A 25,035-nucleotide genomic window follows, 5' to 3' on the forward strand; every position below is an offset into this window, starting at 1 on the left:
GGGCAGAGAGAACAAAGGAATATTGGCTGCAAATATCTATTCATGTTGATGCTTCGTTGCCCATTCTTTGGGAATGATCCAGTGTCTCTGGTGCACATCATTACATAAAGGACATCTCTGCTTATCTAACTTTGTCTACATAGGTTTTCTTCCCCATTAGATTTGCAACAAGGGCTTTAGTGCCTGCAAAAGGGGCCAATGTGAAGGGCTTTGTGTTCCCATCTCTCCAGGATGCTGATGCAGAAGCAACAGGCAGGGGATGGAGCCCCACTACATCCTCCAGCTGCTCTGTCCAGTGACAGGACAAGGGGCAATGGGGACAAGCTGCAACAGAAGAGGTTCCAGAGAAGCACAAGGAAGAGTTTCTTCCCTGTTGAGGTGAGGGAGCACTGGCAGGGGCTGCCCAGATGGGCTGTGGAGGCTCCTTCTCTGGAGACATCCCAACCCAGCTGGATGAGTCCCTGTGTGCCCTGCTCTAGGTGCTGCTGCTCTGGCAGGGGGGTTGCACTGGGTGAGCTCTCCAGGTCCCTTCCAGCCCTTTGAGATGCTGTGATCTGGCTTCAGCACCTAGAGCAGGGCACACAGGGACTCATCCAGCTGGGTTGGGATGTCTCCAGAGAAGGAGCCTCCACAGCCCATCTGGGCAGCCCCTGCCAGTGCTCCCTCACCTCAACAGGGAAGAAACTCTTCCTTGTGCTTCTCTGGAACCTCTTCTGTTCCCTTTTTAGCCCTTTTGTGTTTGTTTTGCTTTAGAATGAAAAAGAAAAGGAAGTAACACACTTTGCACTCTTTCATTTCACTACTCAAATACTGGCCAAAAATGATTTGTGCTTTGACTTGGTGGCTGGAGCCAATGATCTGAAAGGTCTCTTCCAACCATAATGAGACTAAGACTTGGAGCTAGCAAGTGCCTCAAGCAAAGCAGAAGGTTCCACATGCCTACAAAGAAAAGAAAGACACTTCACTGGAAAGTGAAGTCATGATTTTTTCATCAGAAAGCTCAGGCAGTGTGGCTGGGATGAGTGGAGGTGAGGTGGCTGGAGAGCTGCTGAGTGACAGAGCCCAGAGGGTGCTGAGCAATGGCACAGAGTCCAGTGTGAGGCCTGTGGCCAGTGGAGTTCCACAGGGATGGGTTCTGGGGCCAGTCTTGCTCAACATCTTCATCAACCACCTGGGTGAGGGCACAGAGGGACCCTCAGTGAGTTCCCTGCTGGCACCCAACTGGGAGCACTGGCTGATTGCCAGAGGCTGAGCTGCCAGTCAGCGGGATCTCGAGCGGCTGCAGAGTTGGGCACAGAGGAACCTGCTGAGGTTCAACAAGGACAAGGGCAGAGTCCTGCAGCTGGGAAGGAACAACCCCCTGCAGCAGCACAGGCTGGGGATTGACCTGCTGCAGAGCAGCTCTGCACAGACACACCTGGCAGTGCTGGGGGAGAATCAACTGCCCATGAGCAGCAACGTGGGCTCGTGGGCAAGAAGCCAATGGCAGCCTGGGGGCATTGAGCAGAGTGTGGGCAGCAGGGCCAGGGAGGTTGTGCTGCCCCTCTGCTCTGCCAGAGCTGCTGAGGCTCAGCTGGAGTCCTGTGGCCAGTGCTGGGCTGCCCAGCTCAGCAGAGACAGGGAAGTGCTGCAGAGAGGCCAGTGCAGGGCTGCCAAGGTGCTGAGGGCACTGGAGCATCTTCCTTGTGAGGGAAGGCTGTGGCACCTGGGGCTGTTCAGTCTGGAGAAGAGGAGCCTGAGCTCAGGGGGAGCTCATGAATAGTGACAAATATCTCCCTGGTGGGTGTCAGAGGTTGGGGCAGCACTTTGTTCTGTGGTATCCAGACACTCTCTGCACACACCAGCTCACAACCCTGGCTCAGACTCTGCACACACCAGCTCACAACCCTGGCTCAGACTCTGCACACACCAGCTCACAGCCCTGGCTCAGACTCTGCACACACCAGCTCACAGCCCTGGCTCACTCCTCTGAAACACAAGAACAAATGGCTCTAATGGAAGAGCTTTGGACTCTGACCTGACCATGAGCCCTGAGCTGCCAGAAGGCTTTGCTGCCAATGCAACAGCTTGCTCACACACCTCAGAGCCACTGGTATGTGCAGCCAGCTATTGCCAGGTACCTGCTGATACCTCTTCTTCTTCCCCTCTCAGTCTGAGAAGCAGCCAATTAGGCAGAAAGCAGCAGCAGATGACACCAGCCCAGCAGGAGCAGGCTTTGGGGGATGCAGCCTGGTAACACAAGCTGTCATCCCACTCCAGCAAGACTGGTACCACTGCCCAGCACCATCCTTTTCCCCAGGGGTCAATTTGAGGCTGGATAGTTGAATTTCTGCTGTGGAGACAGTGAGTTGGGCCAGAGCCAATTGAAGCAAGCAGAGGAAAGAAAGTGTGGCCCCAAATGAGCTGCCTTCTCCCTGACCCAAGGTCTAACCACACAAGGGGTGATTAAGGGACACTTCTGCTCATGCCAAGGTGAATCTCAGCCCTCCCGTGGGAAACCTGCTTTTTAAACCAGGCATCTTCCCCCACCCTCCTCCTCCTCTTGCTTTGACATTCACTCCCTCCCCCAGCATCTTTCCATTTGGATTGTATTTGTGTGTAACTGCACAGTTTTCTCCTCTCCTGGAGGTGAAAGGGCACAAAACACCCTGAAACTCTGAGGTTTGTCCCTTCCTGTCAGTACACCCCTGACCCAAGCCCAGGTCTTGCCACTGCAGCTCTCTCAGTGCTGGCATTTCCCTGTGTTTGCCCCAAAGGGCAGCAGGGCTGCAGAGCATCAAGGAGACAGGATTAGCTCTGATCTTGTTTATCAGCACAATTAAGGCTTTCATTCCATCTTCTTCCCAGACTCCAGAGGAAGAAAGACTCAAAGGACTTTGGCAAGCCTGAAGAGGAATCAAAAGTTGCCATTGAAGCTGCTGCAGGCAGGAGGAGTGTCCCAAGGCAGCAACAATCCCTGTGTCAGCTTGAAACTGGGTGTTTCCTTCTTTTGACATCAAAAAAGGACAAAGCAGACATAGCAAACTCTTTCATTAGACATATTCCACCCCAGATCCATCCCTGCACCTAAAGGACCAAAGAGCACCAAATGGGCACAAAGGGAACGTGAAAGGCAGTGCCTCAGAACTCAAAGTCCTCATCAGTCATGTCAATGGCCCAGGCAAACTTCTCCCTCTGTGTCTTGTTGTAGATCTTCTCAATGGGCACACCAAACTTCTTGCACCTGCACAGAGCACAGTGGGGGGGATGTGAAACCCACCTTTCTCTGCTCCCCACTCTCTGCTTGTGATGCAGCCCCTCCTTCACCCAAACAGACTCTCCTCAGCTCCAAGCTCCTTCAGAAACCAGCTTTGGGGCTCTTTCTTGCTCCAAACCCAGCAGGAGCATCCTGCAAACAGTTAGTTGCAGCATGGGGAAGCCTTGGCTTTGAATTTTGATGGCTTCCCCCAGCACCTCCAGGGCTTGGGAATGTTTCTCTGAAGAGATTAAGCCTTTCCCAGAGAGGAGCACACTGAGGTGTGTTCACCCCTCTCTGCAGGCAGGGTAAGGTCCAGTCACACCCCTAAAGAGCAGAAGTCTGATGAGAAGCAGCTGAGGGTCCTGAGGGTGTTTCAGCCTTGGGAAGAGGAGACATGAGCACTCTGCAGCTCCCTGACAGGAGGATGGAGTGAGGTGGGAGTCAGTCTTCTCCCCACTAATGAATGACAGGGCAAGAGGAAACAGCATCAGGGTGCCCCAGGGGAGGTTGAGGCTGGAGCTGAGGCAGAACTGTTTCCCTGAGAGGGGTGTCAGCCCTGTGCCAGGCTGCCCAGGGAGCTGGGGAGTGCCCAGCCCTGGAGGGATCCCAAAGCCCTGGGGCTGAGCTGCTGAGGGCTGTGGCTCAGTGCTGGCTGTGGCACTGTGAGGGCATCACTTGTACTAGATGATCTTAAAGCTCTTTTCCAACCAAGATGATTCTATGGTGCTGTGATTTGTCTGATGAAGGGTCCTGCTGTGCTCAGATGTGTCCTTGACCAGGACTTGTTTTATTTCTCAGTCCTTTTTGCTCCCATTCATGCTTTTACTCCATGCACTTTGTGCCTCTGCCTCATCCTGACTCACTTGGCAAGAGGTGATGAAGAGGAGCAGAAGGAGGGAGCCTAGAAGAACTGGTAAGGTGATGAGGGACTAGAAATACCTGACAGAGCCCAGAGTTGATTTACTGATAACACACCTCCTTGTTTGTGTAGGGCCCAGGAGCAGAGCAAAACAAATGCATCAGACCCCATCCCTGCCTGGACCATGGGAGCCTCTGAGTGACAGTGTCCAAGCATAAACAGTGTCATTGCTGGAATGATACAGCTGGTTTTCTGCTTAAAGGACAAGGGATCCCAAAGCTGTGGGGCTGAGGGCTGTGGGTCAGTGGTGTCTGTGGCACTGTGAGGGCTCAGGGCTGGGACTCCATGACCTCAAAGGGCTTTTCCAACCAGCACAACTCTGTGTTTCTACAAAGGAGCATTTGCCCCACAGCATGCCCAAGACTTACCAAGCTATGCTAATCCTTGGGTCCAGGTAATTCAGCTTGGATGTGCCCAGAGCTATCTGCTTGTTCTCCTCCTTATCCGTGGCCTGGACGTTCAGCTTGGCCAGCTGCTCTTCCAGACGCTCCAACAGCTTCTTTTTCTTCTCCACGAGGCTGTGGGTAGAGGAAGAGCCACAGAAGCAACTTGTTAAAGGGGAAAAAGAAGCAGCAGGGAGAAAATATAGAGCAGTTCTGGTCTATTGGTTGTGGAGGCTCCTTGGAGGGCTTCAAGACCCCCCTGGACACATTCCTGTGTGAGCTGCTCTAGGTGGGAGCTGCTTCTGCAGGGGGGTTGCACTGGATGAGCTCTGAAGGTCCCTTCCAACCCCATCATGCTGTGATACTATGATTCTATACTGTTCCTGGAGAGTATGATGGCAAGGCAGGGAGCTTCAGTTCAGGACAGTCTCTATACTCACCTGAAACCCTCCAGAAGAGCAGTCTCAAAGCTGCCATTCAGCACTAACCTATTGCTCAAGTACTTTGACCCTCCAAGGTTGGGCAAGTACAAAAGCCAGCATCTAAAGACCATCTCCCTCCAATGCAGCCTCTGTGGGCAATCACCATCTCACAACCTGCTCTTCTGCATCTCAGCAACACAGGACATGGGCACAGGGAAAGGAGCCCCCAGGGAAAGGAGCCCCAGGGAAAGGAAGGGAAAGGAGCCCCAGGGAAGGGAAGGGAAAGGAGCCCCAGGGAAGGGAAGGGAAAGGAGCCCCAGGGAAGGGAAGGGAAAGGAGCCCCAGGGAAGGGAAGGGAAAGGAGCCCCAGGGAAGGGAAGGGAAAGGAGCCCCAGGGAAGGGAAGGGAAAGGAGCCCCAGGGAAGGGAAGGGAAAGGAGCCCCAGGGAAGGGAAGGGAAAGGAGCCCCAGAGCAAAACATGAACTACAAGCTTTGTTTGTCTCCTCCCTGTCCTTGGGCAGGAAAGCCACGTTGGAAAGGGGGAGCAAATGCAGACAGACCCCATGCAATGACTGCTACAGAGATCAGATGGGCCACAATCCATCACCCCTCTAAGGTCCTACATGTAAAACATGCATCAAGGGCAGTTTGTGTATCCCATCTGAAGCTGGGAATCCTTTGCACCATGGTATTTGGGGGATAACTCCAAAGCAGCAGCTTGGCTTGAAGTCTCAGTGTCCTGTGAGATGTGCCCTGTGGCAAAGAAGTCTCTCTGAAGGAACCACTCACATCTGCCATGGGACAAGAGGCTCCTGATACCCAAGATGTTCAGCTCACCAGAACAGAAATGCCCATGGGGTGTTGGACCATCCCATCCCCATCTGCAGAGAGATCCCTCAGCAGAAGAGCATTGTAGGGGGTTCACTCACCCTTCTGCTTTGGCATCTTTTGTCTCTTCAAGCTCATCTTCAGCTTTTTTCAGCTCTTGCTGAGCTTCCTCCACCTGTTGCTTCTTGGCATCGATCTGTGAAGGTAAATACAAAGTGAGCCCATGCTCTTGGCCTCCACAGAGGTTTCAGCTGCCTCCCTCTTCCCTCCTTTTTGTTTGCCACACCACTCCTCAGTTTCTTACCATATCTACTCAAGCCACATCTTGGCCATGCAGGAGTGTGTGAACAAAGCCTCGAGACAATTAAAGTGGCAGCTTGAGGTACTTCCATAGCAGACTCATGAAACTTCAGCTGCTCCTCCTGTCATCAGCCAGATGGGAAAACCCTGGTCCTGAGCCCATTGTGTCAAAGCTCTGCCATTGCAAAAGGCACCCAAGCTTGGCTTGAAGGCACCAAGCAATGAAATAAACCTACACATAACCCTGTGCCAAGTGTGCCTTAGCCAGCACTTGAGGTCAGCCCATCACTCTCCACCTCTGGGTTGCTGATGTCTCTGCATTGAGTGAAAAAGCTACTACTCTTGGTTCATTCCCTGCCACTCTTATCCATGTGACCTCTTTAGAATGATTGAGGATGGAAGGGCCCTGCAGAGCTGCTGCAGCCCCAGCCCCTGCTCCAGCAGCTGCCCCTGGCTCAGGGGGCACAGCAACGTGTCCAGCTGGGGTTGGAAACCTCCCGAGCAGGAGCCTCCACACCCTCCCTGGGCAGCCTGGGCCAGGGCTCCCTCCCCTCAGCACCAAAGGACTTGCTCCTCCTGGGCCAGGGGCACTGCCTGTGTGCCAGCTGTGCCTGGTACCCCTTGTCCTGCCACTGGGCACCATTCAACAAAGTGTCGCCTCATTCTCCTGACATCCACCTTTTAGGGACTTGTGAGTGTTGCTGAGGTGCCCCTGAGCTCAGGCTTCTCCTCTCCAGGCTGAACAGCCCCAGGGCTGCAGCCTTTGCTCCTCACACACGTGTTGCAGCCCCTCAGCACCTTGGCAGCCCTGCACTGGCCTCTCTGCAGCACTGCCCTGGCTCTGCTGAGCTGGGGAGTCCAACACAGGACTCCAGATGATGCCTCTGGTTATTCACCTTCTCATCCCCCTAAGAAAAAAAGATCAGAGGTGAGGTCAGGTATGGAGGGTCTCAGGCTGGTGTGTCTCACCTTGGCCTGGAGGTTTTGCATGGACTTCTCAAAGGTTTTGGGTGTAGACCTCTGATGGTTGCACAGGATGGCCACAGCTCGGTTCGCACGGTTGTAGGAGAGCAGCTTCCCTGCAACGTTGTCTTCAGCTGGGAACAAATGGAAGCATCACTATGTCTCCTTTCTAGGAGCTGGGAAAGGCAGGGAACAAGACCAGAATAGCAAGCTCTTTGTCTTCCTCCTCCTTTCTTAGAGAGGAGCAATGCTGGTTGTGGAAACTGAAGGATATTGGAGCACCACTGAGTCTGATACACGAGTGATGAGGCACAGGACTCAGGGCAGGCAAAAATAAGCCACCAACCAGCAATGCAAGGATGAGGGGGAAAGAGTCATAGAATACAGAATTGGTTTGGTTGGAAAAGACCTTTAAGATCATCAAGACCAAGCTCTGACCTCTCACAGTGCCACAGCTACCAGTGACCCACAGCCCTCAGCACCTCAGGCTGTGGGGTCCCTCCAGGGCTGGGCACTGCCCCAGCTCCCTGGGCAGCCTGGCACAGGGGCTCACACCCCTCTCAGGGAAACAGTTCTGCCTCAGCTCCAGCCTCAACCTCCCCTGGGGCAACTTGAGGCCACTACACTCCCATCTTGCTAGTTCAGACTATCACTGAGCAGGTAAGTGTCCCCCATAAGTTACACACCACCCTACAACACAGTGCAGCTCCTGGCAAGAAAGGGCTGGCACTTCCAGGGACCCCAAAGGTTAACAGATGAACATCATGAGCCCACTGTCTGCACAGTGCAGCTGGTGATGCCATCATCAGCAACTCACAGTTGGTGAGTGCCTTGAGCTGCTCCTGCAGGGTGATGGAGGCATTGTAGGTCCTGAAGACTTTGGCACTCAAACCATCCATCAGGCTCTGGAGGTGTCTGTTCAAGATGTTTGTCTGGAGGAAAGAAGATAAAGGAGGGGGGAAAGGGAAGGTCAGAGTCATCTGAGGTTTGAAGGCAGCCTGACCTGTACCCAGAAAGCCTATCACAGGTAAATCCTGTAGAACTGGAGAGGAGCAGCCTCTTCAGGGCAAAGATGGGCAAGTGGCTTTGTAAGGGATGCAGGCAGAGGGACAGCATGGGTGGCAGCACCACAGATTCCATCCTGAGGAAGAGGAGGGAAGGAGGCTTTTGCAGGGGTGTAGTTGGGAAGGGAAAGCTGCAGCACGTCCCTGGAGCATCCCCTGTGCTCCAGCAGCCTCTCACACTGCTGCCAAGCCCCAGTGAGGTGCAGAAAAGCATCACACAGCTGAGGTTTGACACCTCCAGCAATGCCCTGAGCACCATGTGTGTGGGCAGACTTTCCCAGGCTAAATAAAAAGCCCAAGCAGATGAGTTAGAGGAGGGAAGGACCAGAAAGCCACCTCCTTAGCAGAGACCCAGGTTACTTGTGGGTGCAGGCAGACAGCCAAGCTGTGTTCAGAGAAGGGGAGATGCTACCAGGATGTAAAGAGGATGGAAATAAACCATCACAGACACCTCCCAAATAATCAGTGATGTCTCTGGAGGGGTGATAGTTAAAACTAGGGTAAAGGATGAGATTGATGCAGCACCACAGCCTGGCAGCCTGCAGGTTCATGGCTTTGCTCCTGCTCCCTCCAGGCCATCAGCGTCCATTCAAAAGCTTAGAGGTGCCAACTCACATTGAGCCTGTCAAAGAGGTCATCTGCTGGGTCCTTGTTCTTCATGAACAGCTGCAGGTTCCTGAACACCTAAAGAAAAGGAAAGGATGGCCCTGGTCAGGGATAAGGAGCAAATTGCTCCCAGACACCTTCCTCATCTCTATCTGCTTCCTCATCCAGTCAAGCTCTGATCCAGACTCCTGCAGCACACAACCTACCACACCACCAACCTTCTCAACTTCAAGGGCTGCCCCTGGGACCACAAAGCCCCTGGTGCCACAGGCTGTTCTCCCCCCATCTCTGCTCTCCCTGGCCCTCCAGTTTCTCCACAAGTACCATTCAAGTCATCTATCCCAGGAGCAAAGCAAAAAGGAACATAACAGTGGGGACACTTCAAGTCCTGATGGCCACTGAGGATGCTTCAGCAGGAGGCAGAACTCCTCTCCCATGGTTCATAGCATCACAGAACCAGTTTGGTTGGAAAAGACCTTTAAGATCATCAAGTTCAAGTCCTCCTCTCACACTCATGGCCTCAGCACCTCAGCTTTGGGATCCCTCCAGGGCTGGGCACTGCCCCAGCTCCCTGGGCAGCCTGGCACAGGGGCTGACACCCCTCTCAGGGAAACAGCTCTGCCTCAGCTCCAACCTCAGCCTCCCCTGGGGCAACCTGAGGCCATTTCATGGGCTGAAACAACCTTGAAAAGCCTACCCCAAAGCTTCCCCCTTTCTCCTCCAGGACAGGATCAGCATGTTTGTGTCCTCATCACCCAACGTGCTGCCAACCGTGGTGTTTAATCCGAGGAGGCACCTTTGCAAGAGGTTTCAGGTGCAGATTTGGGGACTGATGAGCACCTTGTGACCCAAAGCCAGCCAGCTAACCCTGCACCACACTGCCACAAGGGCCACTGCCTCCACTTCTGCCTCACTCACCATCTTCTCCACGGCCACTTTGTTGTAGTAGCGGATGGAGTCTTTCCCCAAGAAGTCAAACTCCACCACGTGCTCCTGGCCACCCAGCTCAGGGTGCAGCTTGATGTGCTCCACACGCAGGGAGCAGCAGCCAACTGTGTCTGCAGTCTCTCCTTCCTCCTTCTCATTGCCAGCTCGCAGGGCCAGCTGGAAGGAGACAGAGAGTCACCCCATCACAGCCCACCTCAGCTCCCCTTGCCAGTTTTATTCCACTGGATATGGAATGGGTGAGGGTGAGGGGGGCAGGAGAAAGCTTGCTCAGGTCAGTGCCTCAGTGAATGGCTGCTGGGACCATGTTGGAAACCAATGGTTGTACCCAGAAGTTTATCTATGAGCCTCGTGGGCAAGAAGCCAATGGCAGCCTGGGGGCATTGAGGAGAGTGTGGGCAGCAGGGCCAGGGAGGTTGTGCTGCCCCTCTGCTCTGCCAGAGCTGCTGAGGCTCAGCTGGAGTCCTGTGGCCAGTGCTGGGCTGCCCAGCTCAGCAGAGACAGGGAAGTGCTGCAGAGAGGCCAGTGCAGGGCTGCCAAGGTGCTGAGGGCACTGGAGCATCTTCCTTGTGAGGAAAGGCTGTGGCACCTGGGGCTGTTCAGTCTGGAGAAGAGGAGCCTGAGCTCAGGGGCACCTCATTGATCAGTCCCTAAAGGGTGGGTGACAGGAGGATGAGGTGACACACTTTGTGTTCTCAGTAGGACAAGGGGTGATGGACAAAAGCTGCAACACAACCAGTTCCATTTAAACCCAAGGAGCAAGTCCTTTGGTGCTGAGGGGAGGGAGCCCTGGCCCAGGCTGCCCAGGGAGGGTGTGGAGGCTCCTGCTCAGGAGGTTTCCAACCCCAGCTGGACACGTTGCTGTGCCCCCTGAGCCAGGGGAAGCTGCTGGAGCAGGGGCTGGGGCTGCAGCAGCTCTGGGGGTCCCTTCCAACCCCACCACTCTGTGATCTCACTGCACAAATAACTCTAAAATATGCCCCCCAGAGCCAAGTTGCCCAGCTCTGCAGTGGAGCCTTTGCCATCACACACACATACACACAGGTAGATTCCAAGAAGGACAGTACAGCCCTTCCCCTGACACCCAATTTTGTCTTCACACAGGCATCAGCAACCCACAGGAGTCAGCACCTTCCCTGACTACAGCCAGATGCTGCACAAGGAACAACCCTGGCTAGTGCAGACACCAAATTGCCCCAGTCACAGGATGGGGTGGATCAGTCCAGCTAAATCCCAACCTCAGCAGGAGTGGAGGATCTGAGGAGCAGGGTGAGGCTGCAGATACCTTATCAATGAAGTAGAGGGCCACTGCTCTTTGCCTGGTCTTCATCTCCTTGGCCTTCCAGTCAGCTTGGTACTGAGCACGGATTTTGTGGACAACATCCTTTAGGCGCCTGGCTACCTCATACTTGTGCCAGTCCTTCTCTCCCTGGAAAGAGACACCAAGTGCCTCAGCTCCCTTCCACCCCTACCAGTTAAATCCTCATGTGGCAACACCTCCCAGCATCTAAATATTGCTCAAATCTCATTGTTTACATGAGGAAAAAGCCATGACGAGGTAAAGTCGGGGCATAAAAAGCTCATCCAGGGTTCCTGTGGCCTCTGCAGGGGTGGATCTGGGCAAATCTGAGCTTCTCATAGCCTGGAGGTGTCCTCCAGCAGCTAGCAAACAGCAAGAGAGGAGGCAAGGGGTCAAACACTACATGGCCATGGGCAGTGCTGCTTGGATAACCACCAGCGTGGCCTGACACAATGCACTTGGCTCACTCATGCCCAATGTGCTTGCATTGTCCTTATTGGCTTTGAGGACTGGGAATAGCTTTAAATCTCCTTTCCCTTCCCCAGAGCATTCACTCCCTTCCTCCCATGGCACTGGAGATGGTGACCCCACACTTCCAGCTACTGACACAAAGGGATTCAGCCCCATAGACTCTGGTTCCTCTGGACCCTCTCAGCTTCCAGCAGCCTTCCCTGGACACACATGAGCAGCACAGGGATGGCTCTGCCAGCAGCAATCCATCCCTTGATGGATGTTGAAGAATGATGTCTGTCCTTTTCCCCTCCCCACCCAATTCATTCAGTTTACCCCCTTTTCCTTGCAAGGCTGGAAAAGCACCTTTTGTTGTCCATGTGCCACGTGGCTGTTTTTCCCCTCCTCTTTCCACCTTTCCCCTTTTCCACCCCCCCAAAAAAGCCCAACAGGCAACAGCTCTGCCTGAACAGCAGCAGCTCTCCCACCTTCAGTTTGGAGCTGGGGTTCAGCATGATGTATTTCAGAGTGTTCTGGATGTTTTCTGTCCAGGAGGCCAGCCAGGTAACCGTGTTGTCAAAGCGTACCTCCTTCCACTTGTGACCTTCTGGTGGCTCTGGGATCTTGGAGTCCCTGTAGACAGAGCAGGGTTACAACCCTTGGAGCATGAAAGGAGGAGAAACAGGTCATCAGCTCAACTGCTTCTTCACAGTGAGCCATGGAGAGTCATCCCCATTGCAGCATCACTTGGATAAGGGTTTGGATGCTGGGGCCAAGAGGAGAATTTGCAGGGCTGGTGGGGAGTGTTTTGAATCCAAGCCACAATGTCTTCATGTAGAGTAGAACAATCCCATTCACTTAATTTAGAGGGCAAACCCTCTTAAGCCCTGCTTCTCCTTGCTCTAGCAAGTGTCCTGATGCTTCCAGCCAACCCATAAAACGAGAAGGAAGGGTTTGCCCAGGAGGAGCAGAGAGCTGGCCCTTCTTCAGAGAGGCTGCAGGAGCCCTGTGGTGTCAGCAGCTGGTGTCAGGGTGAGCAGTGTGGGCTGCTTGAACGGCTTCTTGGCCACTCACACCCCCACAGAGATGCTAAAAGTCACACCCACCTGCAAAGCAGCCATCTGGAGGTGACAGAAGGGGCTGCCCAAGTGAGTTGAAGCCTCAGGATGTGCAATGCAGCCATTGCAGGGGACAGGCAAAACCCCCCACCAGCTCCAGGCAGAGATGATGTGCTGTTTAACCCCAGCCCCACGAGCTCAGCTCTTGCCATGGCAACTCACTTGCTGCAGTTGATGACCACATCTTCTGGCATGATCCTCTTCTTCAGCATGCCCATCTTGGGGTGGTCGCCACGGCCACGGAACAGCCCTGGGGGCTCTGTCTTGAAGTTGCCAATCTTCTCACGGTGCCCATCGAGGATGCAGTACCCATACTCCTCCTGGATCTTCTCTGCCTCCTCCTTCAGTTTCTGAAAGCAGCACCATGTCACCATCATCCCACAGGGTGAAGCCAAAAGCCCATCAGCTCGTGTCTGCCTATTGTTAGCCTCCTGTCTCTGCAGAAGGCAAAGCTCCCCCAGCTCCGTGGGCAGCCTGGCACAGGGGCTGGCAACACTCTCAGGGAAACAGCTCTGCATCAGCTCCAAGCTCAACCTCCCCTGGGGCACCTCCAGCCCTTTTCCTCATGTCCAGTCATTCATTACTGGAGAGAAGAGACTGACACCCTCCTGTGAGGGAGCTGCAGAGAGCTCCTGTGCCCTCAGGCTCCTCTTCTCCAGGCTCAACACCCCCATTCCCTCAGCTGCTCCTCACAGCATCAACTCAGGGGCCCTTTCCCTGCAGCAGCTTTGCAGCCCCTCTGCCCCAGCCTGGAGCTGCCTGGCCTTGCAGTGCCACTGAGCCCCTCAGTGTCAACCTGGTGACATCATCTCCCCTCCAGCCCTCTGCAAGCTCTTGTGAGCCTCATCAGAGGACAGATCAAGGTTAAAGTGACCCAGGGGGGAAAATGGGAGGTAAAACATGGTGTGATGGGCACAGAGCCTCCTCTAAGAGCTGGAGATCTTGGACAACAACCATCAAGGAGTTCATAAAACCCTTCTCATGTGCCCAGTGATGACCCTCATGGAAGATCCCATCACTGCTGAGCCCAGCCAGGCTGCCACTGGCCTTCTTGCCCCCCTGGGCACGCTGCTGGCTCCTGTTCAGCCCCTGGCACCAACCCCCCCAGGCCCTTTCCCTGCAGCAGTTTCCAGCCCCTCTGCCCCAGCCTGGAGCTGCCTGGCCTTGGGGTGGCCCAAGGGCAGGACCCAGCACTTGCCCTTGGGCAACCTCAGCCCCTTGCCCTCAGCCCATGGCTCCAGGGCCCTCTGCAGCCCCTTCCAGCCCTCAGCACATCCATGTTCCCACCCAACCAGGTGTCATCAGCAAACTGACTGAGGCTGCCCTCAATCCCCTCACCCAGACCATTGATACAGATGTTAAACAGAACAAGCCCCACCACTAATACATGGGGCCAAAGCTTTTCTTTGCCCCCCAAACCCAGCATTCTTGGGAAAAGCTCCTGTTCCCCCACACTGTGTAAACCCCCCCTGGCCCCTCTGCAGCAGCCCCTTCCCAGCAGTGCTGCTTGCACCAGCCTGAGCATGGCTGGGACCAGGCTCAGCTGTGGTGAGATGTTGGGTGCCAACATGGGCAGGTGAAAGCAACAGATTCACCTGTGTGAAGAGAGCTGGAGAGGAGTTGGGGTGGGCAAGTGCTTCAGGATGGGGGTTGTGGGCTGCAGCATGCAGTGCCCTGGGGCTTCTGAGCCCTGCACCCAGCCTCTGGGCTCAAAGACCTGTCCAAATGCAGCTGTGGGGCTCTGATGGGGAAGAGGCAGGTGAGAAAGGCTGGATTTGGGGATGAATGCAATCATTGAATGGCAGGGAGGGCAGCCTGGGGAAGGGAGACTCTCCTACACTGTTTTATAGCAAGGTGTCCCTCTGAAGAGCCTTCAAGGGTAACTGGTACCCTGCAAAGCCCTAAAATATGCAGCCTCTGCAGATTGCCTTAATGAAGAGGGGTGTGATGATCATGGAGACAGAGCTGGTCCAAAGGCCTCCCAGGTCAGGGCACACCACATAGAAAGGAGACAAGCAGGAGCTAAAATCCCCCAAGCTGGTCCCAAAACACATCAGCCAGCCTCAGGCATCATAGGAAACAGTCCTCACCTGCTTCTCCTCCTTGGGGAGTGCTTTCCTGGCCTCACTTTTATCCACAAAGTACTTGTGGATCTCCCTGAAGTCACACTTGGCCAGCTCCTTGATTACCTCCTGCTCATCTGAGGTCATTGCCTGAGCAAGAGATGAGAGGGGCTGAGCAAAGCCAGGAGGCAGAGCTGGCTCTGCAGAGAGATGCTGCCTATGCCTCTCCTTCACATGCCAGCTCCTGTGGGGTTAATCCTCAGGAGGGACACGTGCTCCAAACCATTTGCAAAGCTCTTTGCAAGATCCAGCACTCAAACTGGCAGGAGCACAAGTGGCAAAAGTCCTCCAGGATGCTGCAAGGCAGCCAGCCCCATCCCAAACCCACAAGCAGCAAGGCAATGCAATCATTTCATGTAGAAGGTCATTAAGGAAAGAGCTAAGCTCCAAAAAACCCTTCACCCCACACCACAGGCTGAGGTCTGCCTGGGGATGACAGGGTTAATGGTGTGGAGAAGGGCAGCAAGGGAGCCCTCAGAGGGAAGGTACCTTCCTCCAGTCACTGAAGAAGTTGTTCTGGAAGATCTCCTTGGTTGTATACTCGTGATCAAGCATCTTGGCATAGAAGGTGGCAATTTCTTCAGTTGCCAAGCTCAGCTTCAGGGGTTTGCCTAGGAAAAGAGATGCTCAGCATCACTTATGGGCAAACAACCACTCCCAGAGCCCCAGGCAGTTGTTGTGCCAGTCCCCATGCTCACCACAGTGCCCAAACAGAGGCATGGGGTGAGAACAGACACTGCCAGGACTTGAGCAGCCTCCCTAGAGCAGGCACAGCCTTTGCCTGTGGGTCAGTACCCAGTGTCTGGCACAGCAGGATGCTGCTGCTGCAGCCCATCTGCAATCACACCCTTCATTTCTTCCCCAGGAGAGTGGAAATGCTGTTTTATGTCAAGGCCACTGGGCTTTCAGCAGCTCTCAAGGACAACACAAAGGTTTGCCTTCTGACCAGCATCACTTCCAGCACTGTGCTGAAGAGCCAGGGTCCTGCTCACAGAGCTTTCACCTCAGAACCTTTCCCATGCAGGTGGAATCATCAGGGAAAACTCAAGGTATGGGAGCATGCTGTGGTTGTTCAGCTGGTCTGGAAAGCAGCAAAGCCATCACCTTCTCCTAAAGGCCTGGGAAGCCAAGAAACAGCTTGGCTTTGCCTAGGAAACCAAGACTTTGGAGTAGCATCTCTGGGCAAACTACACAGGCAGAAGCTCCTGTGGATGGCTCAGTGCTACCTGCACTGACACCCTGGTTTTGGGAGGGGGTTCCTGCTCTCCTGAGCTGCTGGATATGGTGGGTCACCTTGTAGCAGCCCCATGACAACTTCCACACACCAGCTCAGCCACTGTCCTTCCCTGCTCAGGGCTGTTGCCTGTGCTCAGGGCTGTTTTCATCCAGGGTGGATGACACCTTTGAGCAAACGAGCCAAGGTTCCCCCAAGATCCCAGGCCAAAGCCACCAGCCTCGATGCACACACACAACACCACTGAGAGGTCTCCACCAGCCCAAAGGCTCCAAACCCTGTGCAGCTCCTCAGAGCTCAAAGCCAGTCTCCTCATGGATGTCCCAGCAGTGCCCTCTGGTGACAGCGTTGCCAGTCGCTTCATTTCCCCACATTGGCTTTGTTTTCTCTACTGTAAAGATCCCACAAGGGATAGAAAACCCCAGTGAGGGGGCTGTGGGAAAAGACCCCGTGGGGTTTCAGCCCCCTCTCCCATCACCAGCATCCCTTGGTCAAGCCCTAAGGTCCTTGTTGCCTCCTTCCTTTGAGCTGGCAGGACACTGCTCAGGGATGAAGCTGAGAGTGCTGGGCTGTCCTCATCTCCCCAGGGATGGTGGGAAAGGGAGGACAGCAGAGACCTGCCTCTGCCCTGTCAACCTCAGCCAAACCCTTGGAGGGTAACTGCTGTGTCAGTCACTGAAGGGACCATGGGAGAGGCAAAGTGCAGCTCTCAAAAGCCACAGTCACAATTTCCTGGCTTGCAGGGGAACAGTGCATGAGCTGACTGAATGCTCCAACCCAACAAGCATCTTAATGAGAGGGGGGAAAGCCTGTTCTGCACAAAAGAGACACAGAGACTCCAGGCAACTGCATAAAGCTGCATTGCTTCCTCACAAGCAAACTGAGGGTCCTGCAGCCAGGAGAGGCTGAGGCAGAGCTGCAAGGCCCAGATGCACACGTGGTTGCAATGACAGCACCCCAAAACCAGCTGCAGAAACCATCTTGCTTGGGGTGCTCTGCCTGGAAGGGATGCATGAAGCACCTTGCAACCATCAGGAGCTCCCCAGTAACCCCCCAATACCAACCCCGTGCAGAACCCTCCACTCCAACTCACAGTTGAGGCTTTCTCCAAGGGGATATTTAAGGTTGTTTATTGATTTGAGGTCTGCAACAGCTCCCCTTCCATACCAGAGGAGATATCAGCTCTTTGGGCAGGCAGAGGATGAGCCCCCCACAGCCCAGGTCCCAGCACAAGGCACACATACCATCATAATAAAACTGCACATCCTCAGGCAGGGGCTGGTAGAGAGGGGCAAAGTAAGGTCCTCGGTGCTCCAGCTGTGTCCACTTTATCCCATCTTCTTTCTTCTCCTCCTCCCACCTGAGACAAGTGCACAGAGACTCGGGAGAGCATCCCCACCTCTGGCATCTGGGGCAGGTCACAGCTGGGAGATGCTCTCCCTGAGCCACAGTTGCCACAACACTCAGGTGGGAAATCCTGTTGTCCCTGCTACTGCCTCAGTTTCCCCAGCCCTTCAATGGCTGCAATGCAACCCAAGGAAAAAGGGGCTTGGGGAAAGGGGACACACATGGAAGGACACACAGGAGGAGAGTGAAGGGATGGAGCCAACCAACCAAACTCATGGCCAAGGGCAGAGACACCCAACAGAGTGATGAAACCAGTTTGCAAAGGTTTTAACACACCCCCTCCACTCCCCTTCCATCCCCAGAGCTAACTGTGCCCTTTTCTAATGCAAATGTGCCTATTCCAGAGGAGGAGCTCACATCACACACCATTTGTTTCCAGGAGACCATCACCCCATACTATTCACACCCCTGATCTCAACACACAGAAAGAAAGGAGAGTGTTTTAAGGTCACTGCAAGCTTCAGCTGGGAAAGGATGATTTTAAGATATGGCTTAAAAACCCCACTTGGAACAGGAATCAATGACAAGAGTCACCCTGCAAAGCAGAGAGATCCTGTTGAAGGAAGATAACCCAGGGCAGGGGGCACAAGCAGCTGTGTGGGGAAGCCTTTGCTGTTAGCAAACCCTTCAGCTCAGCCCCAGCCAGGCACACATCAGCCCATTAATGGTCAATAAATGGAGGTGGCTGGGAAAACACGACAAGATTTCACCCTGGGGCTCAAAAATCCTCAGAGGTGCCCCTGGAAGCATTTGTGAGCTTTCTCCTCCCTCCAGGGTGGAAGAGATGGATTGCATCAGAAGGAGATCACAAGGGGAGGTGGGGAAAAAGGTGTTCAAGACAAAACAAGAAGCATCTCAGAGACAGGGGGTGAGTTGTAGCTGCACAAGGGCTCTGCCTCTCCTCCCAAAGCCCTTCCACCCCAGCAGAGAATGGCTCCCACTCACCACCTGCACCCTCCTGAATGTGTCCAGGGCCAAGCTGGGGGTGACAGACCCTGTGTGGGAGCAGGGAGGAGCCCAGGCACTTGTACATCCCCCTGAGCATCCCATGAGGCTGCTCTTTGGCTGCTTCATCCTCCCCTGGCAGCCCAGTGCCCAGCTGGGCACGGTGGTGGCAGGGATGTGGCAATGGCCACATGCCACAGCCATACAGCCTTGTGGGAAGTGTAGTTCTGCATGTGCTTAGGGGGATAAAAACCTGCTGGGAAAGGAGCTGATGCAATGTCCCAGTTGCTTGCTTCAGTGCCAGCCCCTAGCTGGCATTACTCAGGGGGGAATAAAGCTGCTTAGTCATGCTTTTTATGCACAGGCAGTGCCCCTGGCACAGGAGCAGCAAGTCCTTTGGTGCTGAGGGGAAGGAGCCCTGGCCCAGGGAGGGGGTGGAGGCTCCTGCTCTGGAGGTTTCCAACCCCACTGGACACATTCCTGTGCCCCCTGAGCCAGGGGAAGCTGTTGGAGCAGGGGGTCCCTTCCAACCTCCACCATTCAGGGATTCTATGCCTCCCCACCAAAGGCACCCATGGGTATTGCTGGCTGGGATAACACTCTAGCAGCTCCCCACAACTCAGGTTTGCAACAAGCTCCAAAGCCTCCAGCCCCTTAAATGCTCCTTTCTCTGCCCCAAAGTGCTCTGGGAGTGAGGGACATCAGTGCCTTGAGCCATTGCCCCCTGCAGAAGAAACATACAGGCTCCATCAGCTCCACTCACACACCCTTCCCCAGTGCTCTCCTGGCTAAAACCTTGCCTGGATCATCCAAAAACTGCTGCAAAGGGTGGCAAAAGAACAGACAGGGACCTGGAAAGCTCATCTAGTGCAACTCAACCCCCAGAGCAGAACCAGCTAGAGCAGGGCACACAGGAGCTCACCCAGGAGGGTGCCAAGAGAGATGAGCCCAAGGCTTAAGCAGATATGATGAGAGCAGCTAACAATGGTGCTGAAAGATGATTTCTCACCGTTTTACCCTGAGAAAGAAAAGTGAAACCCCAAGGGCACCAGTGTGAGACCTGCCCCCAGGCCTAGGGCACACAGCACACTCACCACTTCCACTTGTTCTCTGCCTCTTCTTTCTTTCCATCCTCCTTTTTGGGCTTTTTGTTGCTCTTTCCCTCTTCTTCTTCTTCTTCCTTAGGTTTCCTTTTGCTGGTTTTCTGGGCTGTCTCCTCCCCTTCACTCTTCCCTTTGCTCTTCTCTTTCATCTCCCCCTCTGCCTTTTTCCCCTTCATTCTCTGCTTTCTCTTTTTCCCCTTCTCTGCCTCCTCCTCCTTCAGCTCCTGCCCAATCTCTTCACCCTGTGTCTCTCCCCCTCCTTTGTCCCCTTTCTCATCCATCTCCTCTTCCTTTACTCCTTTTCCCTCTCCACTCTCCTTTCCCACCCCATCTTTCCCTTCCAGTTCACCTTCTACTCCTTTCTCCTCCAGCTCTTGCTCCAACAACTTTTCCTTCTTTACCTTCTTCCTCCCCTCACCCCTCATTTTCCCCTTCTTGCCCTTCTCTGCTTTCCCCTTCTGCTTTTCCCTCCCACCACCGTGTCTCTGGCTGCTGCTCCTTCCTCTCCCTCTGCCCTTTCCAGCACTCTTCCCCTCCTCAACACCCTCCAGCACCTCCCCAGGCTTTTCCACCAAGTCATCCTTCTCCCTCCTCCTTTTTCTCAGCAATCCCTTATCCTCCTGCTTCCCTTCCCTTTGCTTCTTCCTTCCTTTCCTCTTTGAGTCTCTGGCATCCCCTTGCTGCTGTGGGACAGGGGGATCCAGCTCTTCTTCACCCTCCCTCCCAGTGCTGACCCCCAAATCCACCTCAGGCTCTGTGGAGAGGGATGCAGCCCCATCTCCAACACCATCACTTGGCTTTGGGACCTGCAGGATGCAGCCATAAGGGGAGAAACATTGATGTTGGCAAAGGAAAGGCATCATCCCAAAGCCCAAGTGACCAGAGGAGGTGCTGAGGAACCTGTCCCAGGCAGGGTTGTATCCAGGGGATGACAATCCCTCTGGCTTTCCTACCCCAACCCCAGCCTCACTCACTGGGAGCTGTTGTCCTGCTGTAGGTTCTGCTCTCTGGGCTTTGTGCTGAGACCTACAAGAAAAGCAAGAGCCACTTCACATTGGTGAGCAGCAACCTCCACCTCTGACATGCAGAATGAGGGGGACTGCTCCCAAACAAGGCCTCATGTTGTGTGCTGTGGTGAGTGGAGATGCCCCAAAGCAGCAGTGACCAGCCCTTCTAGGAACTGGCCCCAAGGTTGCAGCTTTACAGGGTGAAGCAGCTCAAATCATCCAATCATTGGGGTTGGAAAAGGCTTTGAAGACCATCAAAGACCTCTCACCTCACCCTGCCAAGCCCACCACTAACCCACAGCCCTCAGCACCATGGCTTTGGCATCCCTTTGAGACTCCCCCACGCCCTTAGGCAGCCTGGGATGGTGTTTAACAACAGATGAGCAGGACCACAAGGTCTCCAGATGACCTGGGGAAGGCCCCAAGCAAGAGTCTCTGCCCTGAGAAGGGGCCAGCTTTGCAAGGTTTGGCAGCACCAACAGAAAGCAGGACAAGAGGTGGCATCAGGCTGAGCATTGTGGAGGTGGAAATCTTGTGTTGGGACATCTGGCACTGTGGGAACAGGTTCTTCTACTCCTTGCCCAAGAAGGCAGCCTGTGCATTGGTACAACAGGGAAGGACACAGCCTCAGCCACTCAACAAGCTGCAGGAAGGGCCAGATCCATCACCCCTGCCATCAGCAATAGGAGGAATGTTTCCCTGGTCAGCAGAGAGGTCAGGACAATCTGGGGGATCTCTGCAGGACTTGCAAACACTACAAAGCACCAGCCTGCCCCTATCAAATCCTTTCTCCCAAGACTTCTCCAAGCCAGGCTGGGAGTTGGGAACCTCAGCCCATGATCACCAAGAGGGTTCTTAAACCTGCCCAGGGAGCTGGGGGAGTGCCCAGCCCTGGAGGGATCCCAAAGCCATGGAGCTGAGGTGCTTAGGGCCATGTTTTAGTGGTGGGCTTGGCAGAGGGAGGTGAGGGCTTGAACTCAATGGTCTTCAAGGTCTTCTCCAAGCAAAATGACTGTACAAGAACAACAAAGCAAGAGATGAATGAGGGAGCAGCAAGCACAGCCTAAACCAAGCCTGCATCTTGTAGGCTGAGTCTGCACCTCCCCAGGGTTGAGGGGATGATGTCCCTTTGCCCACAAGGAAACTTGGAGCTGTCTCTGCTGGCTCATTGTCACCTCCCAACCGAGTGAGATGCTCACCAGGCTGCAGAGCATCCCATCCCCCAGCTTGTGATCAGCAATAGCACAAAGAAAAAAACCCCATTTATCCAGGGCAGCAGGTGAAAAGCAACCAGAGCCTCATTCCTCCAGCCCATGCCAGGCAAGGCTCAGAGCTGAGCTCAGGCCCTTGCACCAGCCCATGGGGCAGACCCATTGCCTGCCCTTCCCCACTCCTGGCATCTCCCCCAAGCAGGACCAGCTGCCCTAGTGCCACCAAGGAAGGAGTTGGGAAGGCAGGTTTCTCCATCCAAAGAGGCTGGTGACACCTCTCCTGCACATGTAGGTGAGCACTAAATTAAGCAGAGCCTCAATTCCTGGCTTTAGCCAAAACACCCCACAGTTTGTGTGAGGGGAAAGGGAGATTTTGAGCCCATTTCTGTAAGTTCCTTTGGACTGATGCTTTATTACCAGGCTGTGGGACATCAGAGCTATGCAGGGCTCAGGAAAAACCTCTGAGGGTGTTTGGGATGGAGACAGCAAGTTCCCAAAACCAGAGGCTGGATGCTTTCAGCAGGAAGGGAGAGCACATGTTATAAAACCTCCACTGAAGTCAGGAGGGCAAATGGCCCAGCAAAACACCCTCAGCCCTTCCAACCTCAGCAGCAGCAGAGCCCCAGCAGATTCATGAGTCAGAAGGCAAAGTCCTGCAGCCTTTTGGGATCAGCTCTTTCCCCAGAGAGTCTTATTAGAGGCCTTTGACAGGACATGAAAGCCCCTGTCTCTAAGACACAGGGAGGATTAACCTGCTAAGGGACAGCTTTATGAAGCCAGCTTCCTATCTCTGGCCAGATCTAGCATGGGACAAGGGAAAGAAACACCCTTTTCCCAGGCTTTGGGAGGGTGGTTGTCCCCAGCAGCATTTCCCCACCTCTGTGTTTATGTAGGTATGTGCATCCCAGTCAGCTTGCCCTGCTGACTCAAGCATCCTCAGGGAGGTTGGACAGAGCCAGGAGCTTCCCTCTCCACCCTTAAATCCCAGGATGAGGCCTCAAAAATTCCTCTTAGGGTGTTTTTGGCAAGCTTGAAGGTCCCTGAAGGCATCAGGACAAAGCCAAGCTGGCCAGTGAAGGCAGCAGCAAGCCTGGTCTCAGTGGTACAGGAGGGAAAATCAAGGCTGTGCAAGCCCATGGCAGGAAGAGAAAGGGCAGGTTCCTGCTTCTCTGGGTTAAAAGCATGCAGAAAGCAACCCAATTTACCTTGGAGAGTCTTCCAGTGCCATTGCTGGCCCTTGGTGGAAGGCTGATTCAGTCTTCTCCTGAAAGATATGCTCAGTGTTGATGTGGCTTAGCTGGCATGGGTACCCCAACAGCAGCATCACCCCCAAATCAACCCCTCAGCTGGCAACCAGCCAGGCCAGGGCACCCACATCCCCATTCACATCCCCTTGCCCTTCCTCATCCACCTAGAAAGCAGGAGCCCAAAGCAGCAGGCTTCTCCAACCACAGGCACAGCTTTGAGGTTTGATGGGGTTAGGAAATCCCTTACTCCTACTGGAAAGGCAAAGGCACGAACATCACCAGCCCTTCCCCAGCCACCACACTCATCCAGGTGTGTTGCTGCTACTGGGGGACACTGACCCAGAACAGCAGATGGGAGGGGATCCAAAACAAAGAGGCATCAAATGACAGCTTGTGTTCATCCACACCAGCTTGAGCCTTGGGAGATTCAATCAGCCTTGGAGCAGATGGCAAAGGGGAGAGGGAGAGGTGAAGGGCAAAGCCACAGGGTGGGAAATACAACAAGAGAGAGGAGAGGGTGGGAAAGGGAAGAAAAAGCAAAGCAGGGGGGATGATGAGGGTAGGATTTAGAAGAAAATGAGCTCAGAGGGGACTCAGAGCCTGAAGAGTGGTCACCACACAGATCATCACAGTGTCTGCATGCTTCTTTTCCAAGCTGGAGCCAGGCTCTTCTCCTCCTGGCTGTGCAAGGCTCCATCTAACCACACAGAGGCCTGAAACCCAGCCCAGCTTCACCCAGTGCTTGCCAAGCATCCAGCTTCTCCTCCTGTATTCTGACCTCCCCAGGTTTCTCTTTCAAAAGCTTTCAAGGGAGGCCAAAACCACACAGGGAGTTTTCTTGAAAGCTGCTGCTGAGAAGCTGCTGGGTTAACTCATTAAAGGAGGGAGAGGAGGGGGAATAAACAGCCCTGAGTTAATTATAGGTTGGTTATGGCAATGTACACTTTCATTCCCTGGGAATACACCTGCTGGAGTATTCACAATCTTTCCAGGCACTGTCAGGGATCAGGTTGGCAAGTTCAAGAGCAGACACACACCATGTTCCAAGAACCTCAGCTCCTGCATGCAAATGCCTGGTGCTTGCAGCAGCAAGAGCAGGGCACTGAGCACAGGCAGCCTTGGGGAGGGTGGGTTTCAAAGCTCTCATCACAGAGTTTGCTCACATTTCAGACACTGCTTGCAAGAGGGATGGAGACTCATCATGGGGGAGGGGGGAAGGCATCTCTGTGGGGTTTATGCACAAATGCAATGTGTGCAAAGCAAAATGTAGGGGTGGGGAAAGCAGCCAGGATCTGTGCTGTCTCCCAAGAACAGCAGTGAAGAGCAAGCACCTCAGAAAAGGGATGCTTTCAGCATGAGAACAAAGCCAAGCTCGTGCTTGGGATGGGACAAACAGCCATGTCCTGGGGCTCCCCTTCAATGCCAGTTCATGCTTTTGCTCCAACAGCAAAGGGTGATTGATTCAACCCCAATACAGCTGAGCTTGAGGCAATATACTCTCTAAGAGTCTCAAAAGGATGCCTTTTAGGGGCTTGCACATTGCCATGAGTTGTGGGCCACCATCCTCCCAGCTCCCTTGAGAGCAAACCATGAGTCCTCCTCAGTCCTTTGGGCACCACGTACCGACCCGGGTGCAGCTCCCTCCTCAGCTTGGATCTCATCCTGCAGGCTCCAGCCAAGAGCTTTCCCTTCTGCAGCCTCTTGCTTTAGAGAGCTTCTTGGCCAAAAAAAAGAGCAGAGTCAGACCCAGCACTCCTGTGTGTGACCTGGGGTGAAGCCAGGTCTGGAACCCCAACGTGGGAAGAGGGTAAAGCCTCACTGATGCCATCCCACCATCAGCCCTACACCCAGCCAAGGAGTTACCTGCTGATGATGTTTTCCTGCAGTGGCTTCTCCTTGACCTCTGGCAATTTCTTCTTCTTGCCTTTTACTGCAGGGGGCTGCACATCAGGACAGAGCAGTGTGAGACAGGGGGAAGCTGATGGAGTGGGTTTGATGCCCACAGAACACTGGTGAGAAGTCACAAGGGTTACCTCAATGCCCAGGGTGGCTGGTACCTGCACCATGCATGGTATTTCTTCTGGCTCCTTCTTTACAGCCTTTCTCCTGGGTGCCTTTGATATCTCCTGCCCTTTCCCTGACTCATTCTTTCTCTTCCTAAAGACAAGAAGGAATTCATCCCACCAAGGCCAAGCAAGCAAAACCTGCAGCAGAAGCCCTTA

General features: G+C 54.2%; 1 protein-coding gene across 2 annotated transcripts; it reads right to left on the reverse strand.

Annotated features, from left to right (window-relative positions):
* Positions 1-3,120: 3,120 nt before the first annotated feature.
* Positions 3,121-19,494, reverse strand: TOP1MT (DNA topoisomerase I mitochondrial). Of its 2 annotated transcripts, none has more exons than XM_061995062.1 (14): positions 19,340-19,494; positions 17,138-17,253; positions 15,149-15,270; positions 14,627-14,749; positions 12,699-12,886; positions 11,907-12,051; positions 10,954-11,097; positions 9,642-9,827; positions 8,733-8,801; positions 7,871-7,985; positions 7,060-7,187; positions 5,892-5,986; positions 4,526-4,675; positions 3,121-3,223 (listed from the first exon to the last, which is right to left on the reverse strand). In XM_061995062.1, the coding sequence occupies exons 3-14, from the start codon at positions 15,212-15,214 to the stop codon at positions 3,121-3,123; spliced, it is 1,512 nt and encodes a 503-aa protein (XP_061851046.1). In that variant the 5' UTR covers positions 15,215-15,270; positions 17,138-17,253; positions 19,340-19,494. The 2 variants fall into 2 exon arrangements, with proteins under 2 accessions (XP_061851046.1, XP_061851045.1); XM_061995061.1 differs by lacking the exon at positions 19,340-19,494 and adding an exon at positions 18,245-18,333 and having other exon boundaries at positions 17,138-17,262.
* Between the last annotated feature and the right edge of the window lie 5,541 nt (positions 19,495-25,035).

The sequence above is a fragment of the Colius striatus genome, chromosome 4, assembly GCF_028858725.1.
Source record: "Colius striatus isolate bColStr4 chromosome 4, bColStr4.1.hap1, whole genome shotgun sequence".
NCBI lineage: Eukaryota > Metazoa > Chordata > Aves > Coliiformes > Coliidae > Colius > Colius striatus.

What these genes read in the sequence shown, in the direction of transcription:
- TOP1MT (XM_061995061.1), bottom strand. Translation starts at nt 18,333, where the DNA reads ATGTACAAGTGCCTGGGCTCCTCCCTGCTCCCACACAGGGTCTGTCAC. An exon ending in TCTTCAGTGACTGGAGGAAG is followed by an intron (nt 14,750 to 15,148) that starts GTACCTTCCCTC and finishes TCTCTTGCTCAG; the next exon opens with GCAATGACCTCAGATGAGCA. An exon ending in TCCCCAAGGAGGAGAAGCAG is followed by an intron (nt 12,887 to 14,626) that starts GTGAGGACTGTT and finishes TGCTGCTTTCAG; the next exon opens with AAACTGAAGGAGGAGGCAGA.